The sequence below is a fragment of the Lipophrys pholis genome (genome assembly GCF_963383615.2).
Source record: "Lipophrys pholis genome assembly, chromosome: 4".
Classification (NCBI taxonomy): domain Eukaryota; kingdom Metazoa; phylum Chordata; class Actinopteri; order Blenniiformes; family Blenniidae; genus Lipophrys; species Lipophrys pholis.
This window is the reverse complement of record NC_137637.1, coordinates 4,380,430-4,400,162: the sequence shown is the minus strand read 5'-3', so window position 1 is coordinate 4,400,162 and position 19,733 is coordinate 4,380,430. Positions and strand designations below refer to the sequence as shown.

At 43.2% G+C, this 19,733-nt stretch overlaps 1 protein-coding gene across 4 annotated transcripts; it reads left to right on the top strand.

The window, feature by feature from the left end:
* The first annotated feature begins 749 nt into the window (after positions 1–749).
* Positions 750–10,235, top strand: zc3h11a (zinc finger CCCH-type containing 11A). 4 transcript variants are annotated; one of them, XM_080461863.1, is made up of 17 exons: positions 750–868; positions 2,568–2,639; positions 2,828–2,965; positions 3,048–3,167; positions 3,295–3,418; positions 3,504–3,686; positions 3,760–3,825; positions 3,910–4,083; positions 4,512–4,592; positions 4,687–4,782; positions 4,859–4,921; positions 5,007–5,537; positions 5,630–5,703; positions 6,404–6,833; positions 6,945–7,102; positions 7,193–7,380; positions 9,353–10,235. In XM_080461863.1, exons 3-17 carry the CDS (start codon positions 2,912–2,914, stop codon positions 9,564–9,566), a joined length of 2,556 nt encoding a protein of 851 aa, XP_080317989.1. In that variant the 5' UTR covers positions 750–868; positions 2,568–2,639; positions 2,828–2,911; the 3' UTR covers positions 9,567–10,235. The 4 variants fall into 4 exon arrangements, with proteins under 4 accessions (XP_080317989.1, XP_080317988.1, XP_080317987.1 ...); XM_080461862.1 differs by having other exon boundaries at positions 773–1,193; XM_080461864.1 differs by lacking the exon at positions 750–868 and adding an exon at positions 1,801–1,820.
* The last annotated feature ends 9,498 nt before the right edge of the window (positions 10,236–19,733 follow it).

The window sequence follows — 19,733 nt, the reverse complement described above, 5'->3', positions numbered from 1 at the left end:
TCGATCCTTCAAAGCCTGAATTATTTTAACTCCTCAAGAGAAGATATTCTGCTTGAAGTATTGTTATTATATTCAGGACTTGTTCGACGTGGGGTGCATATTACCTTTATGTGGGTACCAGGACATGCAGGTCTGATGGGGAATGACTCAGTAGATGAGCTATACAGACTTTGGTAAAAATAAATATTGATGTTAAGCTGCCACTTGGGAAAAATGAGGGGAAGTCTCTAATATGGATTAAGATCATGGAAGAGTGGCAGGGCAGATGGAGAGCAGAAACGTGGGGAAGGTTGTAATTCAATTTAATTAACACTGTAAAATCACCAGTTCCTAAATTAGGAAAATCTAGGAAAGAATAGTCAGTAATAGAATAATGTTGGGGCATACAAATTTAAACAGTACACTACACTTAATAGGGAAACATGAGACTGGGTTATGTGAGCAATGTCAAACTGAAGAGACAGTGTTGTATGTTTTAATTATTTGTCCTAATTATAATGAAGAAAGGGCAGTTCTGGAAGCTGAATAGAGAAAGGAAGGAGTTCACCAATTTACAATTCATAGTGTTGTCCACTGTTCGAAACCTCTGATCACATTCCTCGTACAAACGGGGTTATTACGCTCTGGTCACACCCCTGAACAATAGGGGGCGGTAATGCTTCGTTTTATGATTGCCAACTACTGTTAAAATACAACGAAGAAGAAGAAGAAGAATGACGTCAGGCTACTTCCACCCATAGACGCTCCCCATCCGTCTGGTATATGTTTATTCTTCCGCCGCCATTTTGCTTCAGTACGTGCGCAGTGCTTTCAGACGGTGCTTCTCATGTTTACTTCTTTCCAAGTACTGTTTTGAAGTCCGAAACTGGTAATGAACTCCACATATATTGCTAACGTGTTTATTGGGTGCTCCGCTGTAGTGTCATGAGGTGAAACTGAATAGAGTACTGTAACGACTGTGGCTCAGAGTTTGGTCGAGAGAAAGCGGAGCTCCGGGTAGGCCTCTGTTATGTCGGAGCTAAAATAACTCCAAACTAAGGTACTGACATAATTAAAGCAGTAACACGATAAAAACAATAGCATTTTTTTTTTTTAAACTGAGTCTCGTTAGTCAAGTTCTCATGTGAATTGTGATTTTTTTTTTTTTTTCCTTACGTCGCCCCGAGCTAGCATTGTGCTACTTTCTCTGACCAGTAAGTATGAGACTGTTTCGTTGGGTGTCAAACTTTGACCAAATACTCGATTTGTTCATGTGATTTGGGAGGGAATGTTGTAGACTTGCTGCTTCACTTACAGACAGATGACTGACTGAAAAGAAAAATGAAAATGAGACGGGTCACATGTGGTTTCTGGTGTGAGCAGGCCATGGTGTCACCCAGCAGAGGTGATGGGAAGCTTCAAGCTTCAGTTAGGACTGTACCAGCAGCAGCAGTGACCTGAAACACAGTGGTCCATCTACTGTTTAACCATTGACTGGTTTCACAGGAATACACCATGAACTTTAGAACAGTTTGTCAGCCATCACTCTTTAGTGAAATGATTATGTTCAGATAAATTGTGTACCAGGTTGCTTCTTCATATTTCCTTGATTTGTGACTTTTGTAGTGAACGTAGTGCATCAGTCTGCGACCCGACATTGCTCCTTGACGCTTTAAAGAACTTTTTTTCTTAAGGTTATTGCCCAAGAAAGTTTCAGAGACTCTTCATTTAGTCAGGAGGTACATTTGAATGATGTTAAGCAGTGTTTATCTTAATTTTGAATGTTAAATACGTTTTTTTTGCTCCAGAATTTTGGAGGAGAAACTGTCCTGATTGAAACGGTAACAGAACCCTGCACTATAAGAACTTTGTGACATTGGTACAATTTTTCAGTTCTGTTTTTTGCCATTCTGCTTGTTTTAGAATTACAGTTGAATGAAGGTTTCTGTTTAAGATGAACACTGAAGCTGTTGAACTCAGGCCAAACATTTCAAATTAAGAAACTAAAAAAACAGATAATGCCAGACTGTGTAAATGTTTGTCTGCTGTTGGTCTTGGTTTGTCTGTCTTTAACCAACCCTTTCAGTCCCCTGAGATTTGTTGTAGGTTAAAAAGCATCTCTTTGGCCTTCTTTTGGAGTCTCTGGATATGGATGTCTCCCCCTGTTGGCAGAAGATTTTTTTTTTCTCTTCAGCAATGGTTATCAACTGCTGAAAATCCCTTGAAGCTTGAATATCGGGTCCAATCTTGGGCCATCGAGCCCAAGAGGAAGCTGAGGAGGGTTTTTTTTTTTTTTTTTCACCCTTGTCTACTTTTTCCTACATCAATTTGAGCACCCCTCCCCCCCCTTTTTTTTGTCTGGCTGTTCTTGTCCCCTCCCGAAATAAATGTGAATTAATAGCCCCGCCATTGAGAAAAAAAAGAAAGGAAAGAAAACTTCCCAAGGACTTTATTGCTTCACCATCAGTAATATTTAACAGTCTGCTGGGGATAAAGGCCTCTCATAAAAGGGATGTCGTAGGAAGACGAGTGTCTCTGGGCAACCCACCCCACTTTTCCTCTAATCTCACGGATCAAGTGTTCTTTAGGACTCCATACCTTCACGGAGACATCCCACCAGCAGTGCACGCAGGAGGGAGACTGCTCTTCAGACCCCTCAGGTAAAAGTGGATCGACACTAAAGACACATCATTTCACCTGTTTACATTCACTCACTACTCAGTGTTGGCTCGACATGTGCCTGTGAATCTTTTGAATTTGCTATGTTAAAGTACTCTTGAGTTTTGTTGGTATTAGATATGCAATTGCCTAGGTGTGTAAAAAATGTGTTTTTGTTTTCTGTCACCAGGGAGAGTCCTGAAGAAAATCAGCTGCTGGGTTTAAGGTCCAGAACTTCTTCAAGGCGCCACTAAAGACACACACCAGCAGTACTATGACCGGCCACGGAGACGACTGCTACTTCTTCTACTATTCCACCTGCAGTAAAGTGAGACAGCTTCCTGTTCACGCACAGTCAGCGGTCGGACAGTGAGCCAAAGGAAGAGTCTTAACTGTGGTTTATCGTGCAGGGAGATGAGTGTCCATTCAGACACTGTGAGGCCGCAATGGGAAACGAGACAGTTTGCGGCCTCTGGCGAGAGGGACGCTGCTTCAGAGCTGTGTGCAAGTTTCGCCACATGGAGATCCTAGTAAGCTTTTTGGATACAAACATTAGTCAGACATAGAGTAGAGGTTTTAATCCTTTTCACTTTTTACAAATGGTCTTGACTCGCATTCATTTGAGAGCAATGTGTCCGTCTCCCCTGTTTCCAACAGAAAAATCGGAAGGAGATCCAATGTTACTGGGAGAAACAGCCGGCCGGGTGTCAGAAACCACACTGTGCCTTCCTTCATCAAAAGCCGCGCTACAACGAAGGCGAGTTCATCCCACCAAATAAAAGTAAGCTGTGTTTATTTTGAATAAACACATTGAAACTTGTTCCCACCTGTGAAAAACAGCAGGAATAACAGCTGTAATGTTGCAGGTGTGAACTGGATGGAGGAGCAGCAGCAGGAGGAGCCAGCACCTCCTCCACCCACTCCTCTCCCCACCGCAGCCAATCCGCAGCTCAGAGGCGTCATCAAGACAGAAACTCAGGAGCTTGTGCCCAGCCCCACCCATCCCCCGGTGGTGATCAACCCTGCAGACGATGATGAGGATGAAGATGGTGAGCTCCTTCATCGCCCTTATTCTGCAGGATGTTCCTCGGACTCTCAAGGCTCATGAAACTTCTGTTCCAGATCAGTTCTCAGAGGACGGAGAAGATGGCAGGCTCGGTCCTTCTCCCAGAAAGCTCCACAAGTCAGGTGAGACTGCAGACACACTGAGGTGGAGACTTCTCTGTCCCCAAGTCTGTGTGGGACCTCCGAATAATGATTGTATGTGTGCAGATGATTCCCTGAACATTGGAGTGAGCACCTGGGAGGAGATCCGGCTGCGGAGAGCCCTGAAGGCCAGCATGAGGAGAGCTGGTTATCCCATCCAGAGCGCAGAGGCTTCGGCCAACGGAGAGAAAGAAAACCTCCAGTCGTCATTCCGGCCAGCCCTCATCAACTCCAGAGATGGTAAAAAGAAAACTTTCATGAACAAGTGTGAATTATCCCTCTCAGATTCTACCTATTCATTCATCCATCCATCCATTGAGATCTAATGTCATTTAAAGCTGAGATCTTCTGCCCCTCTGTACTGTTTTCTGTTTACTGCTTTAAGTTTTCAAAAAGTAATTTTTTTAATGAACATGTTTAGCTTATTTTGAATGTAGCATTTATTCCTTATCTTGCACCTATGACTCTTAAAGGAAAGAATTGTTTAGTAGTTGTGTCTGAAGTTTTCATAATGGTGAATACATTTTCATGATAAAAAATCATGTTCATGTTTGCATCCTGGGGTCTGAGTGGACCCTCTGATGGGCCGGTTCTGGCCCGCAGACTGCTGATTGGACACCCCTGATCTTGTTGAAGTCATTTAAACCTCGTTCTGTCTCTGAACACAGTCCCATCACTGTTGTTTGAAGAAGCTGGGAGACCAAGGGGAAACGTTGCTGCAAGACTCGGAGAGAAACTTCTCACCACTGGTAACATGACAGTCTTATTCCAGATCTGATTCCACTGCTCCCTGTTGTGATAACGGAGAAGAAATGAGATGCTCATGATTTGTCTCTGCTTTAGATGTGAAGAGAGAAGGTCTTCCCCTGAAGAGGAGTCTGGCACAGCGACTGGGTGGAGTGGTGGAAATGGATCTCCCGTCAGAGCCTCCTCAGAAATGTGAGTATGGGGACAAACTCTGCAGGCTTTAACTCTGAACTCATAATGATCCCACGCTCTTTTTTTCTGTCCTCAGTATTGAAAACGATGAAAGAGAGACTTGGCCCGTTTTCTGTTCACGCTGCTCCTGCTCAGCCAGGTAAGGAGCCTGAGGAGTCCGAGCGGCTACACTGTGTGTGCATGGACTCGCATCCCTCACAGAAACATCATCTATTGTCTTACAGCTGATACAAGTGAGGCTCCACAGAAAGTTCAAGAGCAGATTCGCATTAAAACCCTGGAGGAGATCAGACAGGAGAAGGCTCAGCATCAGAGCCAAAGGGCTCCTGCGTTGTTACCAACTCCAGAAATAACCCTCACCAGAACCAGCTCTGTCAAAGGTCCCAAACAAAACAAACGGTCCATCACCATCAAACATTCGCCCATTAGCACCGTCAAAACCGTCTCTAAAACTCTCCTGGCCAAGAGGAAGAGGCAGGAGGAGGAACTTGACCAGAGCCCCAGCCCAAAGAAAGCTAAAGGCACCGTGGAGAGCCAGGAGCCATCGGACGCAGCAGCACCTCCTCAGGAGACCCCCGACGTGGGGAGGGTCCGAGTCAAGACCCTGCAGGAGATCCGCAGAGAGAAGGCAGCAAGACTGCAGGTCCAGCAGGCTGCAGAGGCCGACGTCAAGAAGAGCTCCGACTCCAAGGAGGAATCGATCAAGAGGCCGCTGTCACTGCGTCTCCAGAAGCTGCCAGGCCAAAGTAAACAAAGTAAGTCTCACTGTGCAGAGGCCGTCTACTCAAAGTACTGTCACTCTGACTTGGTCTGCAGCTTTTTAACTTTCATCATCCTTTTGGTGTAGCAGGCAAGGTGACACCAGAGAAGACTGCTGAAGAGACGGTGAAGCCAGTGAAACCTGCAGCTGCTCCTTTAGAGGTACGATCCCAGACAAAAGCTCAGCCACATGAAGTTAAGAACATCACTCCTGGTGTTTTAACTGAAATCGCAAACTTTCAGTGTCAATATCACCATAAATAATTTTACTCAATCCTTCTAAAATTTACCCCTCTTGTCCTTTTTGTGGTAAAGTTGCGCAGTATCCACATTTTCAAAGTGGTAAAGGTTTCCTACATTTCCCCGGGCTATACAGCATTACTGTCACTGATTAAAAATCACTTCAGGTTTTCAGGATTTTAACTTTTAAATGACAGATAATCATAGTTTTTGTTATCTGCCTGAAAAAACAGAGGAATGAGGTTTTCCATGAAATAGTAGGATTAGGGGGCTTTGCTGCTGTATTGTTGTCTCTTCTTGACCAGAAATGTCACATTGACTTCCATTAAAATGGCTTTTTAAAGTCTCTCTGCCGTTACAGTATGAAATGATGCATTTTGCAATGTTTGAAGAAATGCAGGGAAACATGTCATTTACTACCGTGGTACTCCATAAGAATTAAAAGTATTTTTCAGTTGGAGGAGAGGGTGGTAATGAGAACATTAAAACTGTTGCTCAAGACAATTCCTGCAGAAATCCTGCTTGAAGCTTTAAAACAGCTTCAATGATCACAGAGTTCATCAGGGTTAGGAAACGTGTTCAGTACTGACCTACTAATGAAGTATGTGATTCTGTCCTTCAGACCACTGTCATGGTGAAGGTGAAGAGCTTCGAGGAGATCATGAGAGAGAAACGCATGAGAATGCAGGAGGAGCAAAGCAAAGGTGCAGTGGAGGAGGTCTCTCCTCAGAATGGGACTCCTGCTGATCCTCTCAAGAAGAAGCTTCCTGCTAAAATCGCCATTTCATCAGCTGGATCCTCTCCAGCTCCAGTCCCAGAATCCCCCCAGATGAGCCCCGTTCCTAAACCTGCTGTCAAATCAGAGGGCGCTTCACCGTCAGCAGCTGCCGCCGTGGCCTCGGTCCCAGTGAAGCTCAAGTCTTCTCCACAGACGCCCGACGCCAAGTCCCAAAGAAAGAACCTGAGGATCTCTGCACCACCCAGAGCTGCTCCTCAGGATCCTCCTGCAGGAGCTCCGGACATAACGACCAAGCACTCTGTGGACACCAAAGGTATTCTTTTCTCTACAACTTCTGCAAGAAAGACAGAGAGAAAACTTTCAGTGTACCAACAAATCGTCAGCTGAATGTAAAAATGAGATAAACTCTGCTTTTATTGTCCAGTGCGACCCAAACTGAACGTGAAGCCGTCGGTCATGAAGCCTGCGGTGCAGCTGAAGCCGGGGCAGAAGAGGAAAGGAGCCAAACGATCTGCTGTGGCTGCGGTGAAACCTCTGAACAGCTCCTCCACAGTGCAGGAGACGGCATGCAGACACCCTCAGGTAGGGCCAACACACTTTTCATTTCATTATTCACTTTTCTGTGTATTAGTGCAGCAGGTTTCTTATCAAACACTCTTGTTGTGTTGTCAGGTTCTGGAGTCCTCCAGTGCCAAGGCTCAGCTGAGCTCTGCTGTACCTGACAGTCCCAGCAGCCTGCTGGAGGCTGGCTCCACCTCCGGCCCGCTGAGAAAGAAGCTCCAGACCGTCTCCATCACCAAGAAGAGTCAGAGTCAGGAGAGCCAGCCAGCTGCCAAAGAGGCCTGTGACGTCCCCCAGAGGTACGAGTCCAATACCTGTTCAATACCCATCCTATAGAATTTCAATACTCGTCATTTAAGCTCTGCTCTCATCACACTCCAGCTCCTCAAACCCACTCTCTCCGATTGTGGTCACTTATATTTACCACTTCCTGAACTCTGTACGGTTCTCACCAAGATTTTCTGACAGTGTCGTGGTGCGACCACTCTAAGTTAGGCCGGGGGTTCGGGGGTAGCACCCTGGTGGGGGGCCCAGGGGTTCTCCCCTGTGAAAATTTAGAAAAAATAGACCTTAAATTGTGCTTTCTAATGCATTTTGGACTACTAATTACCTCATTGTGATATGTGATATATTGGCGCGTTGATAATAGGACCAGTTGATACTGATGGAACTAAACACCAAATATTTTTTGGGAGAAATACACTTATTTAAAAGCACACAACTGAACCAATATAAACATGTATACTATATATATATATACACACAGTAGAACCTCTGACAAGCAGACCCAATAAGAGTGAACACCCTGTACTGGGCGGACACATATTTAACTGTGAACACACCTTGATGAGGGGACAACCTGGCTGACGTGGACAAATTTCAAGCTGAGCAACACTGAAACGGCCAAAATACTTGGGCTGGACCGAATATTGGAATATTCAGACATTGTGGTGTCAGGAGATTAGTTTTGAGATGTGAATAATCAACGCTTCCCCGCAGCACGGTGCTGCAGTGAAGCTCCTCTCCGTTAGTCTCTTTTTCCCTTTACAGCAGAGAACATAAGGCCCGGGGGCCAAAACCGACCTGCAAGAGTTTCCAATCTGGTCGGACAAACCCACCAAGCAAGGTGGTTATATAGGATTTATATTAGATTTTTTTAAAGTTCACTGTATTTTGCACCAGAATATTTCATTAATATTGACTTTGTTAATAATAATTTTGTATACATCTTACATACATACAGACACGTATATATGTATGTATATATATTTTATACATCTTTGTATTGGTTCAGTAAGGTGCTTTTAAATAGCCATATTTGGTGTTTGGTTCGTTCAATATCAACTGGTCCTACAATTTGTCCTTGTGATCTGTCCCTCCGAAGAGAGGACACCTGTCTTCGGGGGACACTTGCCCTTGGATTTTAGGGCGTCCCTACGTCACAGGCTTTACTGTATACACATATATCTAATATATTCAAAGAAAATTTGACTTCAGGGGTCACATACAGTCCAGTTTCTCATTGAGCAGTAAATTGTTGCCATAATAACCTTTGAATTCACATTTGAAACTTTTGCTTTGTTGTGGCTCACAGTGTACGTGATGAAACTGTCTATAATTTTGCAAGATCAAACATTTAGTATGGAAAATGTCAACATAAAGTAAATTTTGATCAAACATTCTGATGTAAAATACAGTGAAACGTCAGTAGAAAGTGCAGCCTTTTGCGGGCTGGTTTTGGCCCACGGGTCTTATGTAAAGTGAAACTTAAGCTGAAGAGGCGTCACAGCGCAGCACCGAGCTGCGAGGGAGGCTGTGTGTTAACAGTTAAAAGCTGTCCATGCACCATGATTTGTCCACGCGTCCGAGGTTCGACTGTACGCATATTTTAGACGTTTTTGAGCTAAGTGCCCACTATTTTTTCGGCCGTCTTTTTCTAAAAATTTACCGTCCAGATGACAGTTTGATGGCTCGCTCTCTTAAAATTGCACTGAAATGAAGCTGCTGCTACTTTAACTGGCTTTAGCAGCCAAAACTCTGGCTGTGTTCAGTCTGTTCTACCGAGCGCACCCCGCCCCTATCGGAGGACGTGCGGTAATTGTGAGTACCCGGCCTAGTGCAGGACGCTGCTGTGAAGGTGGAGAAGGAAAACAAGAAGAAAGTTCGGTTGCTGACTCCAGCCAGCAGCAGAAAAAGTGTGGTGTTCGTCAGGACATGTCATACTCCTTTCATACTGCTTCCTCACTAATAAATGCTGTGTGTGTTTTCCAGTCCGGTCCTGAAGTCTCCCACTCAGCCAAAGTCCAGGAGATCCACCATAGAAGCATCTCGCTCCGCCTCCACCGCCGCTTCATCGTCTTCAGCCGTGGACGACTTCGACGATCTCATCAACGAGTTCACGGACGACCACCTGGAGGGCTACATGGACCTCAGTGTTGGAGAAGACGACCTGCTGCAGGAGCTGTCAGAGATGATTGACAGCTAAGAACTGCCTGGAGCTCCCCTCATCCTTCTATCCATCCACCCATCGCTCTGTTTGATCCAGCAGAGGATCACAGAATCTATAGACAATCCCAGCTGACTGAGAGAAGGTTACACCAGGTCTCATTCCAGAAAAACTCTGTTTTCTAAACTTCAACTTTTTTGAAGCTCCAGCCAGCTTCATTCTCATTATTCTTCACACTTTCGACAAATATTCTCTCCAACATTCCTAGTGTTTGTGATCACCGCCCCACCTCTCGAACTCTGAGAAGACAGAGTTGACTGTCTGATAATATGGAGTGTGAATAATGAATAATTAAAGCTTTTAGAGGTCATATCTGTGTACTGTGTATGCAAACGGAAGGCGACAGCCCGGGTTGGTTTGAATGTGAGTGAATGGGGAAAGACGCCTCAGAGGAACTGTTCACAGCTGTTTTCAGACTGTCCTGTGGGTCTGCTGTCTTTATTAATGAACACCTCAGGGACTGTTTGGGCTGTTTCTAGAGCCTTCAAAAGGTTGAAAACATCATTTTCTTTCAGCACTGTTGTGTACGGGACATCATTTCATCATTTGTCCTCGTATGTGTTTAGTATTGTGAATGCTGAACTTGCTTTTATGGTCTTAAAAGTGAATTGTTTGAATGATTGTGTAAATAAAATGCTCTAAACAACCATCTGCTTCTGCTTTGACTTGATTTGGGATGAACTGGGCTTCACGTGTTCATTCTGCTTCTTCCTGATGGAAACATGTTTTACAAATGAATGGACGAGATCACTGAAGGCAGACTTTACAGTGATATACCAGGCCTTCACTCCCACTACGCCCAGAACAAAGATGGTGTCTCCGTGCAGGATGCAACAACCCTCTTCCGTGGCTTTGCAAAGTCATCGTTGGCAGAGCAGAGCAGCAAACAAATGCGGTTTTGTTTGCGTTAATCTTTCTTACAGAATTTAAAGCTTATCTTCAAAACAGACGAGCGATTTTTCTTGACTCATCAGATTTTTCTGGACCCATCAGATTGGACTAGGGGGGTGCAGAACCTATGCCCGATCTGGCAGGAGGTGAGGTTTCAAGCCCGAACAGGCTCCCTCATCTTCAGCTCTGTATCCCCTACCTTTTTATCTTCTATAGGCACCATCCAAATAAACCATGTCTTCTGAGGATCATATCTTACTCAAAAAGCTAATAAGACAATCACTGACCTTAAAGATGATTCTCGACCAGCTCTCCAGTGAACTGGAGAAGAAGGACGCCATGTTGTCTAGCTTCATGGAGGTAGCCGCGGGCCAGTCCAAACAGCTCATCTCGTTCAACGCCACCATTCAGGACCTTCAAGACACAGTTGCGTGGGATCCTGCCACCTGTCCTCGCTCTTCCTCCTGCTCCACCCCCATCCATCAGCCACCATGGTCGGAGGTGGTAATCCGTGGTCGTAAGGGACGCTCCGGTGCAGCGGCCTCACCTCCTGGACTCAGCCTGTCCAACTATTACGCTCCACTCATTATCTTAATCACACGCTTGATCTTGTCCTCACTTATGGTATTGACATGGTTCTTCCCCACAACCCTCTGTTGTAGGATCACTTCCTGATATCATTCAAATTTACATTAACTGGCTTTATAGCCCCTGTAAATAAATTGAAATATAAGAAATATTTATCAGATAATGCTGTAGCCAAATTCAGGGAAGTACTCCCATCAATATTGACTTCAGTTCCATCCGTGGATCCAGCAGTAAACAGCTGTCACACCATCATTACTCAGGCTGACTTGGTTGTAGATGGAATTCCAGCCTTACTTTGCTCCACACTTGATTCCATTGCTCCCTTGAAGATAAAAGCAACAACTCCGAGGAGGATAGCTCCATGGTATAATGATAATTTGCGAACTTTAAAGAAATCAGGACGAAAATTAGAGAACAAATGGCACTTAGCTCAGTTAGAAGTATTTCGAACAGCCAGGAGAGATAGTTTGTCAATCTATAAAAAAATCCCTTTGCAAAACCCAAAATGCCTACCATTCCTCCTTAATAGAAGAAAACAAGAACAATCCTAGATTTCTCTTCAGTGCTATAGCCAGGCTGACAAACGGTCACAGCTCTGTCGAACCTCATATCCCTTTGACTTTGAGCAGTAATGACTTCGTAAACTTCTTTCATGACAAAATTCTAACTATGAGGGATAAGACTAAAGACTCACTGCCCAAGCTGTCGCAGATCGATCAAGCACATCTTCAGATTTGTTAGTGGAGCCGGATTTCCAGTTATTCAGCTTCCACCCTATAGAAGTTCTTGAGTTATCCTCAATCGTGGCTTCATCTAAACGAACAACTTGCCTGCTAGATCCAATCCCCACTAAACTGTTCAAAGATATAATCCTTGTGATTAGTACATCAATAATTGATCAGATCAACCTATCTCTAATAACAGGTTATGTACTACAAGCTTTAAGGTTGCTGTTGTTAAACCTCTTATTTAAAAAACCCAACCATGGCCAAGGTGTCTTAGCAAATTGCAGGCCAATATCCAACTTTTCCTATATTTTTAAAATCCTCGAAAAAATTTTATTGCAAGTCAGTTACATGATCATTTAAATAAAACTTACTTATTTGAGTCTTTTTCCAATCAGGCTTTAGAGCTGATCATAGCACAGAGACAGCTCTGGTCAAAGTTACTAATGATCTTCTCGTAGACTCAGACAAAGGACTGGTCTCTGTTCTAGTTCTGTTAGATCTCAGTGCTGCATTTGATAGTATTGATTATAACATCCTATTACATAGAACACATCATCTGGCTTCAAGGTACAACACTAAATTGTTTCTGATAATATTTATCAGACAGGTTCCACTTCCTTCATGTTCACGAACATGGAGTTCTACAGGGTTCTGTCATAGGTTCTATACTTTTTACTTTATATATGCTTCCTGTAGAGAATATTATTAAAAAACACTCCATTAACGTCCATTGTTATGCCGATGACACACAAATCTATTTATCTATGAAACCAGACATAACCAACTTTCTAAACTAGAAGCTTGTCTTGAAGACATAAAGGCTTGGATGAGCCGTAATTTCCTGCTCCTGAACTTGGATAAAACTGAAATTATTATATTTGGCCCAAAACATCTGAGAGAGAAATTATCTAATGATAATAGTAACACTAGATGGTATTACTTTGTCCTCCAGTACCACTATGAGGAACCTGGGAGTTATTTTTGACCAGGATTTATCCTTCAACTCCCACAATAAACAAATCTGCAGGACTGCCTTTTTTCACCTACATAACATTTCCAAAATTAGAAACATGCTGACTCAGAGTGATGCTGAAAAACTAATCCAGGCATTTGTGACTTTAAGAGTAGACTATTGTAACTCCTTATTATCAGGGTGTCCAAATAACTGCTTAAAAAGTCTTCAATTGATTCAAAATGGTGCAGCGAGAGTCCTGACAAGAATACTAACCTCTCTTCATTGGCTCCCTGTTAAATCTAGAATAGAATTTAAAATCCTCCTTCTAACTTATAAATCTCTTAACAACCAGGCTCCATCATATCATAAGAACTGTTAGTCCCATTTCTCCCCAGAAGAGCACTTGGTTCTCAGAGTGCTGGCTTACTGGAGGTTCCTAGGTTTTCTAAAAGTAGAATAGAGGCGGAGCTTTCAACTCTCAGGCTCCTCTTATTTGGAACCAGATCCCAGTTTGAGTTAGGGAGGCTGAAACTGTCTCTACCTTTAAGGCTTGACTCAAGTCTTTTCTATATACTAAAGATTACAGTTCGGGCTGCTTCAAAACACTTTCACTCTCTCTCTCTCTCTACCTCCCCTACCCGAACCAGGGGGTGTTTCCAAGGTTTGTATCTACCCCCCCAATCTATCTCTCTGTCAATCCTATCCTTTCCTTTCCTCTCCTCTATCCTCTCCCAAATCTACCTTTCTCTCTACCTCTCTCTCTACCCCCCTCTACCCGAACCAGGGTCTGTTTTTTGCCAACTACCCAAACCAAGGTTTGTATCCCCCCCCAATCTATCTCTCTGTCTATCCTATCCTATCCTATCCTTTCCACTCCTCTATCCCCTCACCCCAACCGGTCAGCAGAAAGCCTCCACCTCTGAGTCTGGTTTCTGCAGGTTTCTTCCTGTTTGAGGGAGTTTTTCCTTTCCACAGTCGCAAATAAATCTGCTTGCTGATGTGGATTGGTTGGGTTTTTCCATTTTCTCTGTTAAAAACACCTAGAAATGATTGTGTTGTATTTGTTGCTATATAAATAAAGTTGAATTGAATTGTTGAGTCACTATGGTTGTAGCGAGGGCTGGGTATATCTTCAATTACGAGATCGGAGAATTGTGTTTTTGGCAATGTGAATGCAACCAACATGCTGGTAAACCTGAACTCCAACAACTGGGGGGGTGATACAGCAGTGTACCGAGTTTTACAATCGCCACTGTCGATGATATGAGACCCCGGTAAAGACCAGGGACCGTCAAATCGGAGCGGGTCAGGGGTGATGGTACAGAGGTCATTTTCAGTGGATTATGGCAGTTGAAGGTTTTACAGATCGGTCGACACTTCCTGCGTCTCACCATCCTGAGGGCTGCTGACGGGTGCCAAGAGAAAATGCTTGTCTTGGATTGTTTCACATTGCTTTCGGTGCCATTGGAAGCATGGTTAGAAAAGATGGTGAATTGGACGAGCTGGTGAACACCCTGTTTCAGAGCAGTCGTGACTGGAGGAACCTGTTAATGACAAAAAAGGGCTAGTCTTTTAGGACTGCTCCATAGCCCCGCCCCTTCAGTGTACAGTATATGCATATATATATATATATATATATATATATATATATATATATATATATATATGGGCGGTTTGTTCATAAAGGCAATCAGGCGACGCCACACAAAGGGGAAAACGGAGGGATTTTTTTCTATCATAATCTTCCACAGTGTTATAGGGCTGTGACAGTTCTAGACAGTTTGCGCTGCTCTCTCTGTCATTGTCCAATCAGCGCAGTGCTGTGCTCCATGAAGTACCGCCCCTTTTGGGCGACCTCAGTCAATTGAAAATCACCCAGATTGCTCTCATAGACTCTAATGTAAAACCAGTTTTTTTCTGATTTTAGTCATTACAATGCGTTCCTTATGGGTTTCAGGAGGGCTGAGAAGCTGGAGGATTCTCAGAAGCTGGAGGTCCTGATGGAGAATCAGCAGCTGGAGGAGCCAAAGCCCAGCCGAAGGGGCAGGAGACGACAGAAGAGTTGATGAGATCCCAGCTGCCTGAGTAGCTGGGATTGCTGGGACTGATCTCCAGAAACATCAAGAGACAGACAGGGGAAGCCCACAGTCGAAATCCTCTTCAAGATTTATTATCCATAATGACATGGGCACAACCAAAGTTTCTCAGGAAGCCTGCATACAGGCAGACTTCCTAGCTAGAAATACTTGGTAGTAACTGCAACAAGACATATGACCAAACTAAGTAACAATGTCAGACACACAATAGTTGAATCTAGAGAGACTTTTAGGCTCAAATTCAGGACCGAAGCTGGATTTGGGGTATGACACTTTGAATACCTGCAATGTTGTTGGACCTCTGTCAACCTGTGTGCAATTGTTGAAGAGCTGTTCAATATTTGGCCTTTAAAAAGCCAAAGGGAGAGTCTCAATAGATCCAGCTGTGCCTGCCGGCCCACATAACACGGACAAATGGCTGCACGGGATGTGCCAAAGCAAGAGGTCCCTTTTACACCCCCCCGCCCCCCCCCCCCCCCCCCCCAAAAATTTTAATAAATACATACATACATACATACATACATACATACATACATACATACATAAAAAAAAAAAGAAGAAGAATTACATTATTACTTGTGGTCATTAAAAATGTCATCTGTGGCAACTGGACAAGTCGGGGGTGTGAGCAATCATAATTTGTATTGTTTTATATTTTCAATATTCATTCAATTTTAACCTCTTTCATTCTCTCTCCTACATTCGTCCTTTTCATTGGATCAGCTTTACCCTGCGCTTTTCCCATATTGGTACTTGGCATCCCAAATAAACCCACAAATATTACGTCCTCTCGTCAGCGAACGGGGTGCCTTCACAAACAACAGACTCGCTCTACGCATCCAAAATAGAAATAAATACATTTCTACAAGAGCAGTGGAAAAGTTTCACTGCATCACTTAAAAAAAACAATCCATAATTCATTTCAAGGAACAATTTTTCAACTCAATCACTTTTCCAAATGTCAATTGAGTGTCACACTTTGGGTTTACATCCAAAAGGCTTTACTGGGAGATAAAGATGCAGGAGCAGCGAGCACAGACTAAAAGGCTCTCATTTGCACTGAACTTCGGTAAAGTTGTCAAGATATTCACAGATTCACACTTCTGGCATCAGTAACTCTGTAAGAAAATGTCAACACACAAACGAAGCCTCTTTCTCATCACCGTGAGGTACAAAATATGCTACAAGCTAATTTTTCTCAAAAGTAGCCAAGTTTCTTTGGAGCAGCAGAGATAAGATTGGTCTATGAGCAGCAGGCGGTGTAACCAGTGTACCAGGGAAAGTCTGCAGATTGCAAACTGCTGCAACAGCAGAGAGACAGATACTAATAATCTAATAAAAAATACCCAGTAATGTCACTGGTGCTCACTGCAGTGTCACCAAAGTCACTGCAGCCTTCACTTGTCCCCTGCTGATGATACTACAACACTTGGTTAGACGCAGGAGCTCTGGCGTCTTCTGAGAAGAAATATGTGCAAGTAGCACGTGCATGTGTCTAATGCCAAGATCAAGGTAATGTTGGATTTGCACGTGTATTTGACTAAAAGCTCACCAATTACACCTGATAGATATCACATAATGCTGCAGTAGCGATAAAATCATTCCTGCCAATAGAGCCAGTTCTTACAGTAAATGCTCTGAAAGATGGATTGATGTGTTGTTTGATAGTATACTACCTGATATACCCTTTGTCTTTTCCTAAACTCAGACTGTCATTTCAAGTAAACCAGCCCCAAAACACCTTCATTTTCTAAAAGGGACTAATGAAGCATCTGCTTGTATTTGTTTACAAGGTTGGTAATAAAAGAGTCATATTAATAAGTGCTCTCTGTTCACCAGCTTTTTAAAAGAACTTTAATGTTTCATCACTGGGCATCTCGCTCAATCTAAAAAATGCAAGATTGTTATAAAATGGTTTATAAACGCATTGTATCTAAATGAAGATTGGCTGAAATATAATCATAATGATGATTCCCACCTAAAATATGTATCACCAGCCGCCACTCTATCTATCTATCTATCTATCTATCTATCTATCTCTCTCTCTCTCTCTCTCTCTCTCTCTCTCTCTCTCTCTCTCTCTATCTATCTATCCATCTATATATATATATATATATATATATATATATTATATCAGTGGCGGGCCGTGCATTTCAGACCTAGGCCTTCACTAGTGCCAGTCTGAGTCAATCCAGTCCAGTTGCGAAGACTGTTTATGATGAAGACTGTTTATGACGAAGACTGTTTATGACGATGAAAAAAAGTTCACGTCTCTCCTTCTGCTGCAGCTGCATAAAAAAGCAGCTGCTATTCCCAAAACTTCTGGGGGTTGAGGAGAGTGACAGCTGTCAGCTTTTCGTGGTCTTGGAAATAATATAATGGCAAATAACATAATCCTGAATCCTGCCAAGGAAGTTGTAGTGAGCTCAAATAAATTGTACCGGACCTCCTTGTGCTTGGAGTGGTGCGGTGTGTTTAAAGACCTCTTGGAAAAGTCCTACTTGAAAATTGTTCTCTTTATCTTCTCCTTTAGCCATTGTAGGTTAACAAAACCGCTATTAAATTAACACAACTATATTTTTGTTCATGCAGCTCGCTACAGATGCAGTCATCTAGCTCTGGAGCGTGAACTCTCTGACGATCCAATCAGAGGGCTTGAATATGCTGACGTCACTCAAGGCCTTCCGGAAGGCCCTGGGTACATCCAAATTGTCCCTCCTACCTCCTTATCTATCAACTTTTCCTTAACCCCGGAAGTGTTTTGTGTGGCGGCCATGATAAAGACTCTCCGAATTCTCAATAAGCAAAGGAAAGGAGGCTTGTTGCTTCCTTTAGCTTAGGAACCACTGATGCATCCTTTAGCAAAGGAGGCGAGCTCATGCTGCCCCACAGTTCCTTGCAGCGACAACATTTAAAGGGACCCGCTCATCCGAGTGTTCAGGGAAACTCATGATGTCGGAAAAAGGGAGCAGATCATGTAAGTTACCAAAGCAATAATCTGCCTTGAACAACTTTAAATCATATAAAACCCAAATGCACTTTTTGTAGTCCATTGTCTGAAACTTGTAGTTCTTTCCTCCACCATGGTGGATGTCACTAACTTGCACCGCCGTCGCATTATTATGATGTCACTAAATGAAAGTGCGGACCGACTGCCACAACACCATGATCGCCTTTCACTAACTCCTTTAGGAAGCCTCCTAACATCTTTCTTTAACCCCGTGACGTCCTCCATGGGGTTAAGCTAAAGTCGATAGATAAGAAGATAGGAGGGACTTTTCGGCCTTCCCCTCTGAGTCGCCAATATCAAAATCTGATTGGTTAAAGCAGCAGCATCACCTACACTTACTTTAAGCTGCAGACACTTGCAGAATTGAAAGTGAAGGCCTCAGGCAGATTTCTTTACCCTGGCAACAGGTGATGGCTGAAATATGATTGGTTAAAAGCTTTAATATGGAAGTACACATCTGGAAGCAGCACAGACAGGAGAAGCTATGAGAGAAAGCGGACAGACCATTTGGAATTATTTAAGAAGTATTCATGGACAAAATATAATCAACATCAGTCTGTGATTCTGATATTTTTCTTCGGCCTGCAGAGAAGGCCTTGCGGGCCCTATGTAAATATATATATGTCCTCCTCCTCATCCTCCAACAAGGAAAATCCACCGCCGGCCGCTGAGGTGCCTGCTCCTTGACCTGGACCTGCAGACTCTGCCGCCCACACTCCCGTTTTCTCCTGGACCGATGATGGAATTAGACCATCCTACTGACCATTATTGATCGGCTCATCCAAAAAAATTATTACGAGATGAACTGAAAATAACCACGATATAGCAGTTTTCCATCTGTTGAGTCCATATGCATTGTTCGTTGATGTGATGAGGTTCCATTTGAAAAACAACCCTGGTGTAAATATTTTCATGGTATTGAAAAGTTTACACTCTGTTATTTACCGCGACCTAGACAGTTCGATTTTATATCAAGTCTTACATGTTTTAAAGATCAAAGTTGAGCTCCCTTTGTGTTTTGACATTTTTTTTATTTTTAAATTGACTCATAAAGAAGCTTTCAGAGTTTTCATCAAAGACCAGTGTTGGGAAAGTTCAGTTTCTACATGAACTAGTTCAAAGTTCAGTTCACAAATTTTAAAATGTACTAGTTCAGTTAATAGTTCTAAATTCACAGTTCCAAAAATGAAGTAGTTCATAGTTCTTTTTTTTCTTCCCAATATGTTGCTCTGGGCGATTACCCTCAGAATACTGGCATTTCTCCATTGTTGCCACCCATTCAGTCCACACTAGTAGCCAGTTGCAGCTCCCCACCCCTGCAGTATATTTTCAAAAACATGAGGAAAAACTTGCTGCTGGAATGGTCTTTTTGAATGACGAATTACAAAAACCAAAACCAAACGGACAGTTGTCCTTGAGGTGCAAAGGAAAATATACCAGGCAGGTTCTACAAACAAATTACAACTTAAAATAGTAAAACCCTCAAGGAATTGTTTAGTGACTGGCACATACCTTGAAAGGCCCGTCGGGTTTAATGTGCTGTCTCAGGTTTGATGTTGAAGTTGTTGAGTTGCTTCTTACAAAAAGGTAAGATTTTTCCCACCTGGATCATCGCTGACCTTTTTATAAAATTCTTTAAAGTACCATGATTTCCAGACTATTGAGCGCACCGGAATATAAGCCGCACCCACCAAATATATAAAGGAAAAAAAGAAAAAGAAATGTAGGAGGTACGTGATGCACCTGAACGCATCATCTACGTATCAGCGGCATGAAGCTCTTCTTTTTACCAGAGTCTATTGAGGGAATTATACTGGAGATGACAAACCTGGGGGGAAGCATGTGTTCGGGGACACCTGGAGAGAAATCAACCTGGTA